General features: G+C 32.1%; 1 protein-coding gene across 2 annotated transcripts; it reads left to right on the top strand.

The window, feature by feature from the left end:
* Positions 1–4738: 4738 nt before the first annotated feature.
* On the top strand, positions 4739–7911 carry LOC136974843 (disintegrin and metalloproteinase domain-containing protein 10-like). Of its 2 annotated transcripts, XM_067269824.1 has the most exons (4): positions 4739–4835; positions 6612–6841; positions 6923–7176; positions 7241–7911. In XM_067269824.1, exons 1-4 carry the CDS (start codon positions 4742–4744, stop codon positions 7755–7757), a joined length of 1095 nt encoding a protein of 364 aa, XP_067125925.1. In that variant the 5' UTR covers positions 4739–4741; the 3' UTR covers positions 7758–7911. The 2 variants fall into 2 exon arrangements, with proteins under 2 accessions (XP_067125925.1, XP_067125915.1); XM_067269814.1 differs by having other exon boundaries at positions 6612–7176.
* The last annotated feature ends 17007 nt before the right edge of the window (positions 7912–24918 follow it).

The following is a 24918-nucleotide window of genomic DNA, read 5'->3' as shown; positions in this document are numbered from 1 at the left end:
ATGCCTATATCATCAGATTAACCATTTTTTCCCGTAATTGTAGTTTACAAATAGATTAATTTTTTTAAAATTTAAAAATATTAAATTTGAATTTTTACATAAAAGTAAAAAATTTATTGATAATTGTTCATAGTTGATTAAATACGTTAATTACATTTAATATTACAAAAAATAAAATACATTTAATCGTAAAAATAATGATACACTAAATAAAAAATTTGTCAAGAAAATTGTATTGTATAATTGCTGAATTATAGAATTAGTATTATATTGTTGTGTTTAAAGTTTTGAGTTAAGTAAGGATACACAGTTTAGGAGGGAAACGAGAGTGGAGGAACTGACCTCCAACCAGCAACTCAAGCACTGTGTGATGCAAGTATGCCCTAAAATTGTTTACTATAAAGGGTTATATAATATGATCAATCTTGTTATATACGAGCACACCTGTATCCACCGATAGTCCCACGTAACAGAATTCAAAATACAGTAAAACCTGTCTATGGCGACCACCCACGGTTCCTTTAAAAAGTGGTCTTTTAGACAGGGTGGTCGTCCAGTACAGGTGGTGGTGTAATACCGTATTTCCGTACGTATTTTGCGCACTTTTTAGCCATTTCTACTAAGCAAAACTCGAGGTAAACAAAGAAATTTTTTCAACGATACAACTATATAGGTATTTTATTCTTATCGGATAAATGGATTTACAGGAGTCTTCGTGATGTAAAAAGACAGATTTAATACGAATATTTTAAAGAGTAATAAAATACTCGCATTTTCTCGATTATAATGCACACTTTCTTTTTTCCGATTTAATTAATTCAACTTGGTTATTTTCATTCGCTCTTCAGTTACGTGTATTACGTCATCGATGTACTGTACAAGCGCGTCCTATCTCTCCATCCCTTTTGGTTTTGGTTTTCGTTAGTTTAAGAATACTGTATTTTTTAAAATATTTTGCGTGCGAAAAATACTTGGATATTATTTTTCTAAAAATACAGTAGAGAGTCGTTAATCCGAATCAATTGAAGACTGGAGTTGTTCGGATTACTTATTTGTTCAGATAACCGATTATGTATGAAAAAATATATTAACCAGTCCGATGTTCAAATTTTTCTCTGTTGTTCAAAATATCCACTTTAAAAGGACAAAGAAAAATTCAAACAAAGGAATATAACTATAAAACTAATACTCTAAAATGAATTAATAATACTCTAAAATAAAAATATATTAATTAAAATATACAAATTAATTTAATATAAGTAAAACTTTTTAAAACAGTTGTAATATTGCTAGAATTCTGCAATTTATATATAATTAATATCTACCAATTAATTAAATACACAAATTATATATTATAACAAACTAAATACATATGAAAGAACACACCATGTAGAATCTTCTACACATAAAAACGTGCTCAAAATGGCAGCTCTGTCGATTCGATAGTTGGATAAATAAAACCGTTGAAAAATTTACTAAAATTAAAATTAACATGATTTACGATAAATGTAATAAACTAATACTTTAAAATAACATAAAATTGATAGTATACTATCAAATAGTACATTAATCAAACTTAAAATTTAATTAAATTAGATAAAATTTCAATTAATTTACAGATCATTAACGTAAACAAGAATATACGAATTTTTTATAGAAATAATACAAAATATAAGCAAATAAATAATACACCAAATAAAAGTACACATACTTCCATATTAGAATTATCTGTTTTCATATTTTTAATACAAACGGTTGATTTTATACGAATTTTTAAAATAATATATGTGAATTGAACCCCATGACCTTGGAATTGGCCTGAGCGTACCAACTTCTGAATGGTTCGGCATTCCGTGAGAGTAAACGGGCTAATGTCCCTGCGTAGTATTCTCTATGCTGCATTTTATATGTAAAGAAAGTAAGAGCAATGTAACCTTTAAAATTAACGTATTTATTAATGTGTACGAATTCGAGTATATATAGAATAAATATTTATTTTTGCAGAGTTAGAACACTAAAAAGTTGGAAAAGAAGAATATATGTGTATGTGTTTTAAATACTTATGCTAAGTATCATAAGGACAGTCAGATATATAAATATTATAATTGTCATTGATCTTACGAATATTAAAACACTGGAAACAATATACAAGCTCAAAAAGTAGTGACGTAGAATTTTAAAATTTAATGTTAATTAAACGAAACTGCGGCCGATTGGATAAAAGCACTGAACAACATTTAGTAACTTTAAAAACGTGAATGAAATGGCTTCTAATCAGGATCAGATCTACATATGGATTAATAAAACTTAAGTCCTTGGCCCATAAAATTGAATTATTATCACAAATTTTTAATACTTTTTCATTAACAATGAGCATTTATCGTATAGTAAAAATAGTTAATATTAATAATATAGTAATGATAATTTATAGTATTATATGTATTAACAAACATGTGGTCCCATTAGATTTCAATAAGCCCTAGCCTCCGATAAACCTAGATCCGCTCCTGAATAAACATACTAGTTTATGTAACCTATGTCCTTAATTAATCACACTATCGTCTTATTCGCCTTTGCGCTCATACAAATAAAATTATGCGAAACAACTTCGCCCGAAACGTGGTCAACTAGTACAACGCCATTGAAATATGAAGACAAGCATGACCTGTATCAGCGCTCCTAGCGACAAAACCGTGCGAATTGGCTGGCAAACATTTTTCAGGCTAAGAACAGGCTCTGATATATATGAGAAGGCCATGTTTTTATATTATTAATTACTAAAAAAACAGCAAAAAACTTAATTTTAAGGAAAGGGACAAATTTAATTTTAAAAAAATTGTAAACGCTAACAACTAGAAAAATCGTCATTAAGTCCACTGGAGACACAACATGTGATCCCCTCTATCTCCCCAACCCCCCGATCATTAACCTTCAACATTTAATATCATTAAGGGCATGAGGACCCGATTAACTATATACGAACTTCAGATGCAAACCCGGATGTTCGTATATATGAAGTACTATATTACTCGATAATATTAATTTTAGTTAGAGGATGGCGTTTTGTCGTCTCGGCTTATTTGTTGATCTTGTCCCCCTCCCTAAATTTTTAGATTTTTGGACTTAGGACACGTTCAAAGGTCGAGAAATGCAAAAAATTCCGATGTTTCTTCTGTATAGATTTTAGTATGTATGAGGGGCACGAGTTTGTTCACCTCTTTGGAGCTTTATAAGTCCTGTGTCTTTTGCCGAAAATTTCTGAAATTTTGCAGTTAGGTTCAGGTGTTAGAGGGTTAACCTTTCCATATCTGGTCTCGAATTTCGTTTATCTAACTCCCTTCTTGAAGTTAAGAATGGACAGATCGACATACGAACGAAAGTGGGAATTTACAGGCTACAATGTTATCAAATTGCAAATAATAATATATTTAAAATAATTCAATCGGTTAAAATTATAAACGACGGTTATTTAGAAACTATTTAAAATCAATTTAAATAATAGAACGAAAACGTTAATAAGAATGTTTAATTCGAAAATCTGTGAGATGAAAATGTATTGGCTTAACGTATTAATGAAAATAGGGCTAATAACTTTAGTGAATGTTTACAGCCGAGCCAAATATGAAAATGCATACAACATAGATGAGTACGCAAAGATATCGGTAAAAGTTGGTTCGTTTTTACATGGAGACATCTCTGTTACTTTCACTTCGCCATTATTCGGAAAGAAGGAACTTAGTGGCAGTAGAAACTCTACCGTCTTTTCGGCCGCGACTAAAGTCTACCTGTGGACAGGAAAGAATATATACAAGAATCGCCTGAAAAATATGCGAAAATTGTTCTTCGTAGAAGGTAAAAACTTCTTTGGATATTTTCACAATAATAAGTTTATCGGAAGATTACAAACCCTCCGTGAGGTTTATTATATCGAACCGGATAATGTTCTCGATCTGGGGTATATCGGAAACTCTATAGTGTACAATTTAATGGATGTTAAATATAAATTTACACGTTACTATAGAAATTCCATTTGCAACGAGGTAACGAATGATACCGAATCAGAAAGAACCGACTGCAATTACGCAAAATTCAAGGAAAATATATTAAATGTTAAGAATAATAAAAAGTAAGGTTTGCTTACATTTATTACGTGCCATACGAGTATATTTAAACTTGATTATATGGTTTATTTTGTAGCAGTGAAAGAAGTTGCTCGCTAGAACTCTTGGCAGACTACACGTATTTTAAAAGAATGAATTATAACAACGAGAGAACAGTGGCAGAAATGATGTTCTACATCATGAACGCAAATAATATCTTTAAAATTTTAGACATAGATGAAGATGGAATTGCAGATAATATAGGGTTTAACGTGGAAAAGGTTACAATTTTCCGAGATGAAGACAACCCGAACTATCCTTTTCAGAAAAATATAAACTACACTCATACGACTTATTTAGATCATTTAGCTCGATATTCTCATCCCTATTGCATGCTGATTTGCTTTTGTCACAGGGATTTCTGGACTAAATCAACGTATTCGGCTGGAAATGTAAAAAAGCGAGGAGGAATATGCTCTCACACAGGGCCCGAAGATGCCAAGATTATGAATAATGTAGGTTTCGTTACGGATTTAGAACATGGATTGATATTGCCAAAAGTTGAAGTAGCTGTCAATGTACTACACCAATTGGGTCATGCATTCGGTTGCCTGCACGATCCTCAAAATTGTCATTACATCATGCATCCCGACATTCCTCTTTGGATAAATTCAACTAATTTGAAATTTTCTCCATATTGCAAGAAAAGAATCAGACAATACTTAGAAAGGAAAGGTAAGAACAATTGAATGATGTCTGGTATAATATGTGATATTTACATAGTATAACATCCTAATGATGCAGTTTCTACATACCAATCTCTTTCATTTACTGGAAAGTTTTCTTTGTCTATTTTCGATCGGAAAATGCAACACTCCTTCCATTTCCCACAATTATAATCTATATCTTAGAAGGATTTTAACTTCAACAATAGGGTTTATAACACAAAGGTCAAAACTTAGTTTCTCATTGTAATTATTTTCACAAGTTAAAACGAAAATTCTCACAAACAAACCATAACTATAATAAAAACACAAGAACAATATTAAATTCGAAAAAAAACCACTGAAAAAATCAACAACGTACTGAGTATGGTACGGATCAGACTGACCTAAGCACGAGGATGGATCCAACAAAAATGTTATAAGGGTAATAAAAAATTATTTATTAACAATTGACAGAAAATACAAAAGGGAATTTAGAGTCATACTTACTTATCACTTTTCCACATAATTACCAAATTCATTTAGGCATTTATCTGACAGCAGGACTAACTTGATAACCTACATTGGCAGAAATCACATCCCTGCCCATTAAATCTGTTCTCGGCAGCTGTTTTCACATTACTGTCTGAAGAGAACCTTGTTTCAGATAAGTGGTCCTTCATTTTCGGAAAAAGGAAATAATCAATGAGTGGGCAAATCTGGGCTGTGTGTGTGTGTGGGGGGTGGCTCCAGACTTTCCACTTGAACTTTTGCAGCAATTGTTTAGTTTTGCAAGCAGTATGGGGCCTGGCATTGACATGCAGGAAGATGATACCATCACTCAACATTCCATTGAATTTCAGATGCGGACACATTCTTTGCCCATTAGAAACAAATCACAACTCTCACCTCCAATCGAGACCACTTTTCTCAGCATCTTGCCATTTCAATCGCTCTGACGCATCTACGAACTTACACTACCTATCCGCACAACCGCTGTATGGCAACTAGCCTCACTGGTGTAAAAATATTCCTTCCACATTAATTACTTTCCAAATGCTGCTGCTTGTAGCCTTTTTTTTCTTTTGATCTATGTACTGTACGTACTGTACACTGTAAATAAACAATGACATCGCTGAGAGTAAAGGCCTTCGAGACCTGGCTCGTACTTAGATTTAAAAAATATTATTATATTGGGGGTTAGTACTATACTTACTACTTTAAACTCTGATTTTACTTTTTCGTAATAATTAAATCAAAGCTAGAAAATACCTAAATCCGAGATGAAACAAACTAGATTTACATCGCTTTTCTAATTGCCTAAATCTCAAATCTGAAAAAAACAAGCAAGGAAAAAATAGATTCTAAAGTAAATATCCTACCCAACACGTAGTGCAGACTTCGATGTTTTGACTTAAAATAAAATGGCGATCGATAGTATCCGTCGTTGTCACCATTAGCGCTGTAACCGCGGTCACAGCCACTCTATGTAGTATATTCTAGCTCGTTGGTTCCTTTTTTCTATTTATATTCAATAATGACGTTCGTCCTCCGTAAACATTCTGCTAAACATGAGATTTTCGGTTCTATGCTTATCGTGGAATCGGCGTACTACGACGTTTTGGTAAAATTAAATAAGATCATAAACTTTCGTCAGTCTTAAATCGCTGGTGTCATCATATTCTTTCAATGCATTCACCGGCTGTATTGCCCTGCATTTATTCAAACTGTGGTGACCGTCGATAGTAGTAATTGCTTTTTAATTGTATCATTGAAATTTGTATAATTTGACCTTTGTTTTTTTTAGAAATAGATTACTGCCTGAAGACACTGCAAAGATCAGTGTGTGGAAACGGAATTGTGGAGGAAGGGGAATCCTGCGATTGTGATGATTCTACTGGTCAATGTGACACAGAGCTGACGTGCTGTACGTCTAGAAACTCTTCATTACCATGCACGATTCAAGAAGGAAAAGACTGTTCTCCTTCTACAGACGAATGTTGCGATTTGAATTGCAGACTCAATACGCGCGATGACGTAAAGTGTTTCAGCAACGTACTGTGTTACAACACTTCTACTAAATGTGATAAACTGTCGCCATTTTGTCCGTTGATACAGGAGCCAGACCAATCACCGTGTTTAGGAACAGCCAAAACATGTCGTTCCGGAAAATGCATCAGCAATGTCTGCGAAGACAATAAGCTAAAAAGTTGCAATTGTTTGTCTCTAAAATGGGAATGCCACGTTTGTTGCCAAAGTAAACCCAAAATCTGTCAAAGTGCTAAGTCGCTCGGTTACGTTCCGTCCAATCATCAACTGTACATAAAAGATGAAGGATCGTATTGCGATCAGAATTTTGGAAGATGCACGAGGTACGTAACCTTAATTACTTTGATCTTACTATATAATTTTATTTATATGTGATTATTTGCACAGTGACGGATACTGTTCTTCGAAGAAAAGTTACACTATATGGTACTATATATCTCCGTTGCCTTTCATTGTACTAATAATTGTAGCTTTAGTATATCTTCCCGGAATATCGAAACAGAAGAAGAACACCGAAGACGTTCTGACAACAATACAAAAGAAGAAGGTGGTCAAATCGCAACAGAAATCTAAAGAAGAAAAGCGATCGCCAATTCAAAACATCAAACAGCGAATGTCTTCGTTGGGCATAAAGTCCAAAGAAGGTGCACAATTACCTACACAAGACAAAGAAGAAACACAAGCGCCTACTGGAGTCAAGAAAAAGACAAAATTGCCCATTAGAGTCAAGCGAAAGAAGACACTAGCGGAGAGCATCAAGCAAGAAATGCAAGACGAACAATCCTTACACCAAACCCAAGTCCAACAAGAAAAGCAATCGACCGATCGAGCAAACCGAGCCAAGAAAGTAAAAGTAATTGTCAAGAAAAAGAGGAAACCGACGTCATCAGACGATAAAAATTGAATTATAATCACTTTAATTCGGTCTTATTCTAGCATTGTGATCAATTTTAATTTCTGTAATTAGAAATAAATAATTTTATGGGTTGTGGAAATTTAATAGTGTTTGTTTTGTACTTCTCACACAACTATAAGTTTCTGTATGAACAATATATAATAAAAAAAATGTAGACCTATAAATGCTTACTGTCGCTGTCTGTCCGTCTTTCCTCAATCTGGAGAATGGTATTCATTAGATAAAATTCAGATGAGATGTAGAAAGATTAGAGTCAGGAGGCCCCGATTAACTTATAGGAATTTTTGATGCCAACCGAAAGTCACGTTATTTCAATTCAGATGTTTTCTACTGAAAGCAGTTAATATACGACCGACACGACTCTATTGTTAAAATACAGGGGCAAGCCACGAGTGCTGCAACCTGCTTTTGGTGGAAACTTTCCTAACGGCGCCTTCGTTTTACCCTAGATTACTCTAAATCGAGAAAACTCTCCGAGCTCGATCTCATGCTCGGATTTAAAAAAATAAGACAAACGATCCTATGACGCAGATCCCTGTACTATTATCGTGAAACAATAATCAGAACAATTCATTGTTTTTAAAAATCTGAATAACTAAAATGTCTTAGGAATTTTAGGTTTTTATCAGAGGCATTAATTTACATCTGATACGGAGATAATTGATGTTTCAGTATGGTAATCCCAATTTGACAAACAACAAAAATCTTACCTGGTCTTTAAATATTCATAAAATATACACAAGAGTCTAAGGGACACAATTATTTAACTTAATTTTAATTAATTCACTTTTAACATGTGTTGTGTATTTTAGCTAAAGATAGAAAAGCCATTCACTTGATTTCAAACATACTTTAATACGTAAATGATCAGTTTTAAAAATTTATTTACCAGTATTTACATACATATTTGCGTTTTAATATTCGTTTTGAAAGTTCAAATAAAACAATATTTTTTAAATACCCGCAATATCAGTGTTGTATAATGCTAAACTAAAATCGGAAGACATGGAATTGTTGACTGCCCGGTGCAGTCGAAAAATGCTTCGCTTCCGGGCAAAGTTCGTGTGACACGTGGTGTCTGTCACAAAGTGAGATGAGCTGATGAATGAAGTAAAAAGTTGTACCTGTACTGTAGTCTACCAATGACCCAATGACTTGTAGATTGAAAAATGCGAAATTCTACCTGTGTGTAATATACAGTGTACACCTGTGTACCTAGCATAAGTCTATTTTTTTTTAGGTTCTGCTGTCCTATCCTAAAACCCTCCAGTTATAGGGAAAAACAGAACGGTTTTAGGCTAAAACTTTTCCGGCGAAACTTGTGGCGCGATGGGTAAAAGCATCAGATCACAGGGCAGTTTTACCCTAGATTTACCCTGAAATATAAGACTACCCTAAACATTACCTTGAGAGGTTGAAATTACCTTTGAAACGGCAGCACTGCAAGCCACTATTTATTTCAGGTGGAGAGAATATATTTTAAATTAAATAAATTTTAAAAATATGATAAAAAATTGCAATTCAGCTTTGTGACAATGTCACAATAAATGGTTGCTTGTGTTTTAAATTCCTTTCTTTTTTACGTTTACATTGATGCCATTCACCATCTTTATCTTTTAGACTTTTTTTCATAAACAGATACGAAGTATTCGTTACTATAAAAGCAACGGCACAAATTATTTTCGCAAATTGTCCATTTTGTAGATTTCTATAACGTTTAAAGGAAACAACGTATCAAGAATACTGAACAACAGTATTTGGTCAAGCAAGTATTTTATTTTGTATGTGAACAGCGTGTTTTCAGATTCCAACTCTGCAGTAAATTATTACAACACGTCTGCAAACAATACTTAACGGCAGACAATGAGAAACATGTACCGTACGCGACATAGAAATATAAATGATATCTAGAAACTATGCCTAATACTTGTATACTAAAAACTAGGGGAAGAAAGGAGATGATAGGGAGAGTACAGAAATTAGAAAAAATAGGCTATAGTAAAGATTGAAATGCCCTGTGTTCTGTTGAACTTCAAAAATTGTGTGGGAGACCACGTATAGGGGCGGATGTACATGGGGAATAATAGGGCTTAAGCCCTCAGCCCCCTAGTGTCAAGGGCCCACAAAAATTGAATTAATATCTAATCTTAATCCGTCTCTGTAATCCAAACACTTTTGGTAGTCGTATCTCACAGCATTTTCTGGTTAGCAAAACTATTTTTTATTTACAATTGAACTACATATGCATTTCGGGGTGGTATAATCTACTCCAACCCCTCCTCAATGCTAGTTCAAATAAAAACAAAGAAATCACAATTAGGACATGACAATGGTATACCATATAAAATACAGCAAAATTAAAAATACAAACAGTTACTTTTCACCATTTTTTAAAAATTACAAAAATATGCTTAAAACCCGTTTTGTCTAGTTAAAACTAGGATTTACTGCTAGTCAAAAATGAATTTGAGTTAAAACTAGTTTTAACAAAGACATCCAATATAAACTAGTTTCAACTAGTTAAAACGCGTTATAACTTAAAACGGGGTTTGACTGTAACATATATAACATAGAGAAACTGTGGCGATCAGTCTAAACTCATCCGCAAGATGTTGTAGAATGTTAGTATGTATGAGGACACGAATTCGTTCATACTCTTTGAATCATACATAACTCTTTTGCATTTTGTCCAAAATTTTTGAAATTTTGCAGAAAGATTTCGATTTTACAAAGATTGAGGCTATTCAATTTTTGGTGATTAAAGGTTAAGGGGTTGGGCAGATAAAACGGGACGTATGAATCTCCAGTAGTATCGGAATTAACGATTTTACTCGTTATTAGCATTTACAATTTTTTATACATTTAAATTTGCATTCAAATAAAATATCATAACAGTTGACGCCACAAAATGTTGTCGGGAAAGTTAAGCAACTCGTTTTATGATATTTTTTCTATTATTGATGATAAAAAAATTTTTTAATGACAAAAATTCGATTCATTTACATATTTAAAATATTTTTTTAAATTTAACATTCTGGTTACGAAGCTCAATATTGTTCCAGTTTATCAAAACAAACCGCGTCATCCTAGCTTCAATATAACCCGAGAAATTTATATTAAATTTTGTGACGTTGAGGAGTCAACATGGCGCTGCATCCACGGTGAGGCACACGTTTTTGGACTGTTATTCATATTAAATGTATAAAGTGCAATACGTGTTCGCGATATGTTTAGTTTTTTTGTCATATTCTTATATTTAAATTTTTTTATTACTAACTAATGATTGTTACGAAATAATGCTGATTAACGCGATGGATCGCGTGTGTCTCGTCGTCGTTTTGAAAATAACTGGCCCATATTTAGGAGAAAACCCAGAAAACTCCACGTGACCAGCCCCTACGGGCGAGGCGCGAACCCACAACTCAACTCGCAGTGTTCAGGAAACGGAACCGCTTCGCCACTAATTAAGGCAGTGAAGAATTTCCATTAATCGAATTGCGTGTTGCATCGTTTTTTCAAATCAAAAAACGGTTGCTGTCTTATTATATTAGTAAAAAATGATTCGAGTTTATTGTGACTGATGTAAAATGCTGTAGAATTTCTGTATTTCTGACTGATTACGGTTTCTTCTGTTATACTGTATTGTTATACGTGTACTTTTCTTAATCAGAGTCTTCTCTTAACTTGCAGTTCATAATTTTTATTCTCGCTCTGTTATAAATAACAGAAGGAAAATATAGCGATGAATTAAAAATTGACACCTAAATATTTTTATTTTTTGGACTTAAGGAGAAATTTCTATTAGTATAGATGTTAGTATGAGTGGTGAACACGATTTTGTTCACTTTTTTTGAAGCTTAGACTTAGACTTACACTAACTACATTGGAATTTCCAGACTGGACCGGAAGTCACGTGATTTTTTAACTCATTTTAAAACTACAATTAAAATTTGCAGATGGCATTGTGCCAATGTCACAATATGTAATCGTTCATTTGTATTGCATTTTATGAAAACTGAAATATATTTTTGACAAAGCTTTTTATACTAATTTAGCAAATTATTTTTTTAAGGTTTTCTTATTACTCGAATTCTATATCAGAACATGATTGAAAATTATTGAATTTTCTGATGTTACACTTATCTTGTTGCAGTGCTAGGAAAGTGGAGTAAGAACCCTCGCCAACTTTTTACACTAACAAAAAGCATTGGATCCGTGGCCTGGCGAAAAAATTTAATACAACTGGATAAGCAACCAATTACGTAGCTTGTTTCATTTGAATCAAAATATTTCATTGGTTTCCTCATCCAGGTGTGTTTTAAAGCCGCTCTACCTAACAACGTGTTTTTTGACCCGTCAATTTTTTCAATCACTTTTCCATTTAACTGTAAAAAAACATTTGAGTGTATTATAACTCTACTATCTTGATTAAATTATTGATTCTTTTTACCAAAAACCTTTTCAAATATATAAAAAATTGGAGTTTATTCACAGGAGATATATTAAATTCTTTACAGTACAGACACATTCGTGCTATCTAGAGATGAAAAGAGTTTAATTTCCTCAACTAGCACGCAACTTTATTTGAATTCTATATTGCACGTTGATTTATTTAATGCAATGACGTTTATTCCTCGTAGATAGAAGCTACCTGCTACACAGAATCGAAGAACTTGACTTTTAAAAATTAATTAACAAACACTTGTTAACGGGGATTTCTATTGTCATACAGAATGAAAGTTTCACCTGTAGTTAAGTTTAGTCCGATTTTAAAATCGCCTCGGAAACAGGGCTGTCCAGATGCTTGGAAACCTTTGCTGATGTCCATGATGTTATGTGGTTTAAACTACAAATCAAGAAGCGTTACTTTCTATGACGTCGCCATGATCGGGGCAGGTATCTTGTTTAGTATTTACTTTACTGTTTATTATAGCTTTTCAAAATCCCAATGTAAAAACCGATATGATATTGACGTTTGTCTACTATAAGTTTTACATCATAATCAACTGCGCATCGGTAATTCATTTTCAGGCCAAGAAAAACAACCTCCGAAACATTATCATAAAACTTTATAACATAAAAGATTTCCATAATGGAGAAAATGGAGTAAATCGGAAATATTTTAAACCGAAAATTCTATTTATTTGGCTGTGCTTATTAATGAACTGCATTTTCTCCTATCTGACTGAAACTTCTGAAAACTTCACCTATAAAACTATGGGCATTACATTTAATAAAACTATTCAAATCATTGTAACGATTGTGGATAGTTTACTGCGTTACAGATTTTTCGTAATGAGTACTCTTTGGCTCTTTTTATTCTTTGTGTTAATATGTGAAGAATTGGAAAATGCCCTAAATACACTGTTGAATTTCATTAAGAACGGTCAAGTTTCTTCTTCGCGCTTATATTCGGCATTGAAAGTGTACTTACGCATTCTGGAAATGTCAAAAGAAATATCGAATATCTATTCTCCAATGTTACTTGTTTGGAGTATATGTATCGGAAGTAGTCTTACATTTAACCTTCATATTTTATTTGTGGTTCCACCAAATATTAAATTAAGTATGTTAGTCAATTTTATACTATCGTCTGCCATTCCGTTTCTGTATTTTATTAATGTATGCGTAGCGACGTCTAGAGTGACCAACGTTGCAAAGGAGATAACAAAGACTATTTTCACGGTTTCTATGTTGAACGATGATTACACTATTCAGAATTTTGCTTCTCATTATTCTCTTCACGCTAAATGTGTACAAGATTTGCCCGAATTTACGGCATGTGAAATGTTTACCGTAAACAAATCTCTGATACTGACAATTGCGAGTGTATTGGTGACGTATTCGATTATATTAAATCAAATGGAATAGAGTTGTAAATACATGAAAAAGGTTCATGTAACGTTTGTGAGGGTCCAATTCATGACGTAGACCAATGCGACACTTGGAGAATTTGTGAAGGAAGTGTGTACCACTTTCTATGGCACAGTGGGTTTTATTTCGGTTTTAGACAGGTGAAGAAGAAAAGAAAATTCTCCCAGTCGGCCAGATGCAAATCCACGACCAGTGCTCCAGTGTTTTGTGGTGTTATACACAAAACACTGGAGCACTAACACTAACCTTGGCATTCTTTCTCGATTCGTAAAGAAATTTCCCTTTTATAAACTCGGTGACCAATAGTGTTTTCATTGTCATCGTTAGTTTCCCGAGACTCGATATTGCCGTCTTCGGTATCGAGTGAAACCATTCGAATATTAGAATACTGAAGTAAATAGATGAATATAAACGGTTGTACGAGGAAAAGAAAGAACTGCAGCAGTATCAGAAAGTAAACTATTTTTATTTGAATTTTATTGTCGTTTTCTTTAATATTAATTCATTGGGCTATTGTTAATAAATATAAAAACTAAGTTATTAAATAACTTCTGAAAAAATAAAATAATTTAATCTTTATCACAGGTAAAAGTTTAATTACATTAAATACAGTGGTGACGGGCAGTTCGAATTTAATTTATTCCAGCAGGTCGTTGGAGCTTCGAACCGTTCACAGTACGAGTTAACACCATATATGTTAAAGACCAGAGGGAAGTAGTCAAGCCAATAATATTTATGATTGAAAAGAGTATAGATATTGTTCATTTTCTGACTCTTATGCCAATAAACCTCGTAAATATCTCTGAAAATGGTGTGTTTACGCGGTATAATGATGCAACGTCAACACGATAATAAAAGGTTTATAAAAGTGCTTTAACTTTCTGTGGCTGCATTTTTAAAGCAATTTAAAATGAAAGATATTCACCTTGAAGGCCACTCGTAACATTAATTAAAATTTCCAACTCACCATATATGCCATAATATATTCGACAAAACAACGACTATTATCATACGTTGAGAACAGAATTTAACTAAAGTAGATCTTTAAAAACGTATATATGTTACCGACAAAACCCGATTTCAGGCCAAACTAGTTTGGCGTAAGCGTGTCAGGCCAAACTAGTTTAAAATAATTATTCAAGTATATTAATGGTTAAAATAAAATTAAAAAGCAATTAATTAGATGAACAATATTTATTTATCTAATTGATATTTTACTGTTGATACTGTTTCTTTGTTTGCTTTTATTCAAGAACTACCATGAATCAATAACTAGTGACGTTAAACACTGGGCGGCCTGCCGGCGGCTCCCCTCCGAGAGAAGTCCGTCAGGAGCACGAACATTTTTTTTTTTTTTTTTGTAACTCTTTCCGCCCAGTTGGCACTAAGAGGGCCTCTTATAGCAAGCCCATTATGGGTTCGGCCAGGCCCACAATGAGGCGGCCGGGTGGTGAGGGACGGGACCCGACATATCCGGACGGACCACCCCCCGAAAAATTCCTGGAAATTTCTCGACCCGTCCGGATTCGATCCCGGGTCCCCCAGGGCGGCAGGCTGCTAATTTTGACCGCTCGGCCATTCGGCCGCTACAGGAGCACGAACAGTCGGAAGTGCTGCCATTGGGGTTACCTAAGTACACTTTAACCCACCCATTAATATCTAAACTAGTCTGGCCTGACACGCTTACGCCGAACTAGTTTGGCCTAGGCAAAACCAGTTTGACGTGAAATCGGGTTATGCCGGTAACATATACACTGTTGTTATAAGTTCGAATTTCTATAATCTGTGTTTTTTGTCGAACATTTCTGAAAATTCTTTGGGGGGTTGCGTTGGGGGAATCGACGGTATTAAATTTAAATGGTTAAACTTCAAGATGGTGGGGATATAAAAGAGGCGTGTCATATCTCGAGTAGGGTCAGGGTAATTATGATTTCAACCGTTATTACCATTTTCAATTTTTTTTAATAAGACATTATCCTAAAAATCAAGTTATTTTGCCGTTTATAATTAAAAATATAAACGTTCATTTTTATAAAATATCGTAACAAATAGCACCAGGCAATGTCCTGAAAGTAAAGTAACTCGTTGCTGCATTTACAATAACGATTTTAAAAGCTAACATTTAAAGAAATAATAAATTTAAAATGCATCTCGAAGTGTTCGCACGAAAACATTATTGAAATGCACGAAATTATATAAATTATTTCACTAATTAATGTAAATGTTAGTGATTAATCAGACTAATAAAGGAACATTAACAAAGACACTCGACTCGTCTTCTTTGTTTCGACGATAAAGCTTTGATGAGAACGATTAAAAATTATTATATCGATATTAAAATCTGTTTCTGCTTTAACTTCTGTACATTTAAAATAAAAATATTTTACACAAGCGCAGGTTTAGTTGTAAAATTCAATCTAGAGCTAATTTTTAATTTAAAACTAATTGTTTTATGACGAGAAAGTTGAAAGAAAACTGAAAATATTCATTTTGATGAAATTCGAATAAATTCCTTTAAGTAAAACGAATACATACCGAGTGATTTCTTGTTCGGTGTTTAACATTTCACACTTCTATTTCGAATTATAATCGACCTATACACGAGGTTCCGTTCGTTTTATATTTTTGATAAAGACTCCGTGTGACGTTATTTATTTAATAACAGCTTGTTTGTAGTCTGAATTAGCTGATACTATTTACTAAAACTATCTTCAAAACATCAAAAACAGATCTGTTTAATTACTAAATTTTCTTCTGTCGTTTTGAAATGTAACGTAAGGCGGAGTGTAACATAAAAGTGAAATTATAGCAGAATTATGTGTTCATAAAGATTTTCTAAATTTCATTATCCATATTTAAATTTTAATGTTACAAATGAACAAACCGTTATTTAATAAACGATAAACTATATTATAATAATATATTAAGAAATTAAATATAAAATGAAACTGTTTTATACTTTATAATATAGAACACATTTTCGTAATAACAGTTTGATACGTATAAAACCTTGTTTTAGTTACGGTATATTTATTGAACAATTTCTATTATAATCCCAAATAGTAAAACGTATTTTTTTTTCAATCAATAATATCAATTTTGTACGTTATTGTGAGTATATATTTATTTAATTTTCTGGAAATTTAATAATTAGTTAAGTAAACAGGCGGTTTATCGCAAATAGAACTCGCGAACGATCTTCCGGACAGAAGTGTATTAAAAGATAATTACTCATCCGGCAGCACTCGAGGATGTTGACAAAGTATAAAAAAATATTCTTACGTAAACTTTATTAATAATTAAATATTTTAAGTTATCTGTACAAATTCTGCAATTTACTTACGGCGATGTAAACGAAGTTTTAATGCTCTTAATACGAAGAAAGAATAATGTTTAGATCTGTGCAACAAAAAAATTACGTATGTTTTTTAAATCAAGAGCATACGCGGCAGTTAAATCAACCTTGGTGATAAGCAAATCTAATCGAGTGCCAATGGAATCGGGGACAGAACAAGATGACACCGTGGAACTCGCTAGATCAATCAACCACTGGAACTGGAATGCTAAACCGCGAATGAACTCCTGAGCCCAATTTCCTATTGCTTTTCCTAGCTAGGTAACTCTAAAGCTCATCGAGGAGCTCGAACGCTCATCAAGAAAGTACGAGAAACTGCACGTAGCCATTAAACTATGTGTATTGGTCTGCGATTTGTAAAAGTCGTAGACAAATTCTACTCTCATTCGTTTGTCTGTGTGTTTGCCTGTCTTACCTTCATCTCCAGAACCTAGTCAGATACAACAATGCTTGAGACCTGACATAGAACGTGTAAGATCGGCACGCCCGCATAAACTATATTATAACTTCCGATACAAATTCAACTCACTTTACTTCAATTCAGACATTTTTCCCAAAAGGCGCTACATAGATGAATGCATAACTGGTAACAGGAAAAGTATTGTGTGCAGGGCCAAAAAAACTTACTAATTTGAAAGGGTAAACATATATTTTATATTACAAATATAATTAAAACTTGCAGCTTGGTATCGTGCCATTATCACAATAGATATTAGCTCCTTTCTGTATTCTTACTTCTGCAGTCGATTTCTTTATTTATTAATGGTTCGTTTATTCTGTAACAATTACAATAAATTTGAAAAAATTAATTAAAACTTTATGAACATATAATTCTTGTTTATTTTAAATTTTCTATTATTTTACATTTCGAATCAATCAATCCATTTTCGATATTTTAAACTTAGTTTTAATAACTGATATCAGCTAATTTGGAGAAACAACAAGCTGTAAGTATATCAACAACGTCACACTGAATCTTTATCAAAAATATAAAACGAACGGAAACTTGTGTTTAGGTTGATTAAAATCCGAAGTAGAAGTGTCGAAGACCAAACACGAATTCATTTGGTAAGTATTCTTTTTATATAAAGGAACATTCGAATTTAATCAAAATGATTATTTTCCAAGTGTTTGCATTTTTCTTTTGTCATTAAACAATTACAATTTAAAATTAGCTCTACATTAAATTTTATAACTGAAACTTGCGCATGTGTTGAATATTATTACTTCCAATGTACAGATATTAGAGCAGAAATAGCTTTTATTATCGATACAATAGTGTTAAGATCGTTCCTATCAGAGCTTTATCTTTGTAAATAATTTATATAATTACCTGAATTTAGACAATGTTTTCGTGTAAATACATTGGTATGTATATTAACTTTATTATTTACTAGCAGGTAGGCCCGGCGTTGCTCGGGCAAAAGTAACGATAGCGAAGATTCAGATTATTATGTTATAGTCAACTTTACCCGTTTTCACAGAATGCAAAAATTGGGTCCCTCTGTTTCCGGACTAATTACAAAATTTTTAAATAGGTCTAAAATTATGTTCGATTTTCCGCAAAAACGAAAAAATAACTTCATCTGCGTCTTGCACGTCGCTTTCTCTTAACAATTCCATTGTTACGTAACACTTCCATCAATAATGGAAGTGTTAAGCCTTAATCCTGTCCCTCTCCCCCGTGGGGAGGAATTTCGAAAAATCCCTTCTTAGTGTGCGTTTTCGTGACGTACCCTAACTGCGTACCAAATTTCAACTTTCAACTCCTAACCGTTTGGGATCTGCACTGATTATTATTATTACTATTATTATCAACTCGTCTCGATTATATATATAGATTAATTCTTGAGCCATACTTTCCTTCTGTTATGTATAACAGCCGAAAAAGTAAAAGCTATATTGTTCTACTGTATAAAAATCAGAAAGAATAACAATAGTGTAAATTATTTTTTTCAAATCTTCACTAATTATAAGCTTTTAATGTATGATAATACTCGTTGAATGTCGAGTGTACTTAGACGTTTATAGACGACGTGTTGGGAAGTTTAATGTTAAAGAGTGACCTATAGATTGAAATAATTCTTGTAAATGTGCCTTTAAATTTGCATTTACATGGCTAGAAATGCATATTCGGAAAAGGACTTAATTTTCCTGTTGACGTGTACTTACGAAGGTTAAAATAAACTTTTGACTATAAAATAAAATTTCCTAGTCGCAATAATGCCAGATTTTGTCCTTTCTAATTGAATGTAATAATTAAATCACACATCGATGTTAAGTAACGCCTGCTTTTAATAATATGGAAAACATTTCTGTTGAACACAATGTACTCATTGTTGTTTGTTAATTAATGCAACGTTCGTTTTATGATACAGTATCCAAATAACCTATTTCATTTATCGTTATGTTTTCAATTTTTTTGTGGTATTTCACCCTTATACATCATACTTTCCCTGTTAGCAATAGAGTCGTGCTGGTCATCGATCTAACTTTATTCGGGAGAAAGTTTTAAATCGAACTAACGTGACATCCTATCTATACTTGAAATTAGTGTATAGTTAATCCGGTATTCTGCCTCTAAGCTTTCTACACCTGGTCTCGGCATTCATCTATCTAACTCGTTACTCGAGATTGAGAAAGGGCAGGCAGACAAATACAGACAAATACTGTCGAAAATTTATAGCTATATAATTTTTTCAAATTTCAGTCGAATATTTTTTCTACAAAGGCGATATTGACGAGAACGTATTTCTAACATTATTTATACAATACGTTCCAAAAATATAAACACGTTATTACCACAAATATTACTTAATTAATATCTAGCTAGATGCTTCTTAACCTACTCAAAACACCTTATTCTCACAGTTTTATTATTATTATTATTTAAACAAGTCATAAGAAGTATTTCGCACATTACGGTTAGAAACTCGATCACAGGCAGAGCCATCACAACCTTTCTAACACGGATCGTTTTTCACGTATGAATATATATATAACCCATTGATCGCGTCTGTAATCTGTAAGTTGTAACGGTATCCACTAACGTCCCTATCTTTTCAACGAGACACACCCTCCAATAAATCTCTCACCCCCGGATGCACACCCTGATTTACACACCTTTTCTCCACCGAGAGAGACCCATCACGTGGCAAAGAGGGGGCAGAGAAAGACGTAATGCACAATACAACACCTGTTACAGTAATCTTACGACATATTAATCTTGGATTAATATCTCCATATATTCCACTGATATGAAAACATTTCCCATTGATATGAATTTATTATTTATACCACGGAATAACACCGCCGCTGCTAGAACGCCCACTAAATTTCAAAAATGTGTGTGATAAAACCTACCTCTAGAACATTATCAAAATGAATTTCTAAGTTCGAACAATGAGGCACCACAGTATTTAATATTATATAATTTTTCTCTTTTAAAGCTCAGAATATTTAATTTCTTTAAAAAGTTATTTCAAATTTAAATTATTTTTTTCAATAACAATAGCACAATGAAGAATGGTAAAGAAAACGACTATAAACTTCATATAAAAATAATCTATTGTCTAATGCTGCTGCTATTCTCGCTTTTCCTCGCACAACTGTTTATAATTTTCTATTATAAACAATGCGAGTGCAATATCAAGTTTCGGAAAACTAACTTTGAAGATGCCAACACCAATCAAGACACTGATGAACACCGAGTGGTCAAAAGGGAAACTTCGTCTCAAACCGAAAAAAAATGCCAAGGGGATTGTCCTCTGACAGCAAATTCATCTGAAAAAAACGACGATACAATAATGATAAAGGGATATTGGAATGTGAAAGTAAGCGTTTAGTAAAGCACCTCTAATTTGAAATAATTAGCAATTAATTACTTGAAATAATTAATAAAATTAACAAATAGATAAGACATTGTTGTCAATGCAGTATAAGTTTAAATTGTTTATCGTTTGTTGCTTACGTAGAAATCTGATCTGTTGGAATATTGTTTTACCGCCGATGACTTCTGTCGAAGAAACAGGGAAAAATCAGAAGGTATTTCTTTCATTATAGAGAATTGTCTGTGGAATCTAGAGCAATGATATTAATAAATTAACATTCATTTAAACAGACGAACAGAAAGAAAACTTGGAAGCAGAAAAGCAACAAGAAGATGAGTGTAAGAGAATTTATATTATATCCAGAATTAAAATTGACGATGTACAATTTATTAATTGTTTATTTGATAAAATTTTTAATTTATTGTACTTTTTATGAGTTTAGTACAACACAGTCAATTTGTTTCAGTTATTGCGTTGAAATGATTTTAGAATAATTTATTGTGTTGGAAATAGTAGGGTTTGTGTTGATAGCTTCATTCTTTACGGTAAAAAATTCATCCATTTGGTGAAAAAAAACGTGAAGAGTAAGATTATTGTGTCAGATTTAATAACATACCAGATAACTCAATGTGTTTTAAATATGAATTTTACTCCTTTGTTTTTCAACTCTTTGTAACATTGTAACATTTATGTGTTTATTAGCCTTTCAGTTCATTTCTCATTGTATCTGGTAGATAAGTTTTAAATTTTAAATATATCCTTATAAAGTGGTTCTGACAATGTTTATTTTTAATATCTTAATCCAAAAATGTTATTTTGCTGTATCGATGTGATTTTGTTTATTGATTATATCACATTATTTTTATTCTCGAAATGTTTTACTTGTGTTTTTAAAGCAATTGAATTGCAGAATCAATATAATTATCTTATTCTTCGCTAAAAAATCAATCCCTCATTCCAGTGCAATTAAATGGCTTTCGTGGAATGTTTCACGTTAATTAACAATTAATTTTCTTGTACTTTATTTTTAATGGCGTTGTTACGAAATGTATATAAAATAATTACTTCTTTTCTATCTTTAATAGGAGTGCAAGTGTCACAAATAAGTTTTTTAGTATCACTAAAATTATTTTTTTTGTATTCATAAGTGTAAAGTTCTCTTGCACATACAGAACATGAACATTAATATAACCATTTTAATAGTTCATTGAGTGTTTACAAGTACATTTTCAGAAATAATAATCGATTAGAGTCTATTCAATTATTTAAACATTTCAAGTGAAATTTATTTATTTCGTAGTTTCTGGTTTTAATTTTCGTTTGCAATAATTTTATTCGAACTGAATTATTTAATTTTACTATTATTTTTTCTTCTTCTGTTAACGAAACAATAATTAGATTCACAAACTGTTACTTTCATTTGTGTTTTCTAATAACGTTTGATGTTTTGTTGTATTGGAATTTCAATCCCCACTGTTGGTATTTTGTTTTCGTGTTTTAAATTTAGTCGTACATTTGTATAGTTTTTTTATTCAATTCGTATGTTTATTAGTATTAAACCCTGTTTGTTTTAACTGCTCTTTCTACATCTTACATTACAGTAGAAAATGAAAATTCCAAATTATAGCTAATATCTGACGAATCGGTGTCACGATTATATTTTAGTCGCCTGTAAACTCTTTGTTGAAATGTATCAGTGTATTTTGATTTCGATTATTAAAATCCTTATTCGTTTTTGTAAAATCGCTTTGTATAACTTCAGAACATGAAATTTCCTTGTTATTTCAACATTTCTGTCAGTTTCCTGTGAGAAACACCTGTGAAAAACGTCATTTACGTTCGTGATAAACACACAAAGCAAAAAAGCTGGCTCGGCTGTGGCCGACTTTCTCAACACTCGAACAAAAGGTTAAGAGAATTAAGAAAAAGTACCACATTTTCTAATCATTACGACTTAAATTTTCACTTTTTCTGTTAGAATTTTAAAGTGTATAAATTGTTGATTGATGATAAGTTGTTTAATTTTCGAAAAAAATAATGTTTGTGTTGTGGTAATAGGAACATCGCTACGTATTTACACAGAAACAATTGTAATGGCAGAAAGAAGTATAAGTTTTATTTTTTTCGTAATCGTGGAAAATGATGCAAATAATTAAACAATTTGCTTACCAAAAAAGAAAAGCAAATGTTTGAATTTCTTGCTGACATCTAAATGGTTTAATGTTAACTGCGAGTGAATTGATCGAAACATTTACATTTTAATAATTTTGAATAAATGTGCAATTTATTTTTAACTAAATATAAACAAACTTAAATAATAAATCGAGTTTTTTTTTCCAGATTGCATTCCCCAAAATATTACAAATCACGAGTCCTCTCAGTATCAGAACGTCATTTTTGATTTTCCAGGATTTTGGTCACAATACATAAATATTGAAGAGGGTCCGAAAGAAAATTTCAAGATTTTTCATGCGAATTGGGTACGGGTTTTATGCAAGAATTTCGACTTAATGAAAAACGAGAAGTGAAACTACTGAAAAAGTTCGAATTGCCTAAAGAAATGAGATCGGGGGAAATTACGGAATACAATGGAAATATTTATAGTCGACACGTAAATAGCTCGGAACGAAGAATTCTGAAGTATAATATTGAAACAGGGAGGTTGACTTTTGGGAATAAAATCGATTTTGTTGAGTATAATCACCCCGTACTTTTACGTCCAGGGGACGATTTTTTCTGGGTATTTGACATTATATATCAGAAACCACTTCCAGAATTTCGTAGAGAATATAATTTCCTTGCGTATAAAATGAATTTGGATAATTTAAAAATTTTGTCAACGACAAATTTTACACTGAATAATTGTTCTCCTCAATTCATGTTCGTTGCTTATGATAAGATTTATTGCGTTCATAAACACTATGATAAGATTGATATTTCGTCGGGTTTAAATGATAAGATGTTTCTATACATTGATGCACAAGTGCCAAGAGATTTGCAATTCCGACATGTCTTCTATAATGTTAACGACGAAAATCTTTACGCAGTGTTTTTTGGTACATCTTCCGCGAATCATACAATTGTTGTAAAAAAGTTAAACTTCAATTGTCCAAACGAAAATTGAATTATTTTGTCACATTTTTATTTTCCTTTTAATTTTTTGTATTAATGAATAATTATAATGTTAATAATTTTTTGTATGAAATACTAATAAACATTTTATCTACTCAGTTTGTTAGTGTATAAATAAAACTAAGAAGTACAAAATTTGCATAGTTCAATGTCGTAATTGATAATCTAATAGTAATAAACCATAGTTAATTATTTTGTGAATATTTCTATATCGTTTATTTATTATGTATACTGGATACACATCTCCTCGATGCGGGGAGCAATACAATCCTTCAAAAAATCACTTAAATACATCGAAAAAATCACTTAAATACATCACTGACAAAAATATACAATAATAAATTATATCATAATTAACCTACATTTAATGTTGAAGTTTTAATTAAAATTTAGCAGTAACCATCAGTAAAATAAGAAAAGTAATACCAATAATTAGTTAAATAACTTAACTATTAATAAGAATATTTCTAACCTACAGAAAAGAAAATGTTAGTATCGATGACAGAACACTGACAGATGCTACATTTAGTCAAAGTATGCCAAACATCAACAGTTTCTTCCCCCAGACAAAAATTACACAATTCTTTCGAAAATTTATTTTAAACTACAGTGTATTACACCTATCCTGTATAAAGAAAGACAAAATAATAAAAAGAACATCTTGGTTATGCAAGGGATTATCAAAAACGTAATATTTAACGCCTTATACCAACAATTATATGCGCTATTACTTATTCTTCTATAATCCTAATAATCCAATTTCTTATCCCACTAAATATCATAAGTTTTATAGGAGTCACCTCACATTCCATCATAATTAAATAACCCATTGTAAACGAAATAAGTCTTTAATGGATTCAATCTCTATACCATCCCCATTAATCAAATGACAACCTCAAATTTCTGAGTCATATAACAATGAGAGCAACACTAGAGTTTTCAATAGATGTAAGTTATC

This window comes from Centruroides vittatus, unplaced genomic scaffold (genome assembly GCF_030686945.1).
Source record: "Centruroides vittatus isolate TY-2023 unplaced genomic scaffold, ASM3068694v2 contig_108, whole genome shotgun sequence".
Classification (NCBI taxonomy): domain Eukaryota; kingdom Metazoa; phylum Arthropoda; class Arachnida; order Scorpiones; family Buthidae; genus Centruroides; species Centruroides vittatus.
The sequence above is the reverse complement of the archived record's forward strand: the minus strand, read 5'-3'. Positions and strand labels throughout refer to the sequence as shown.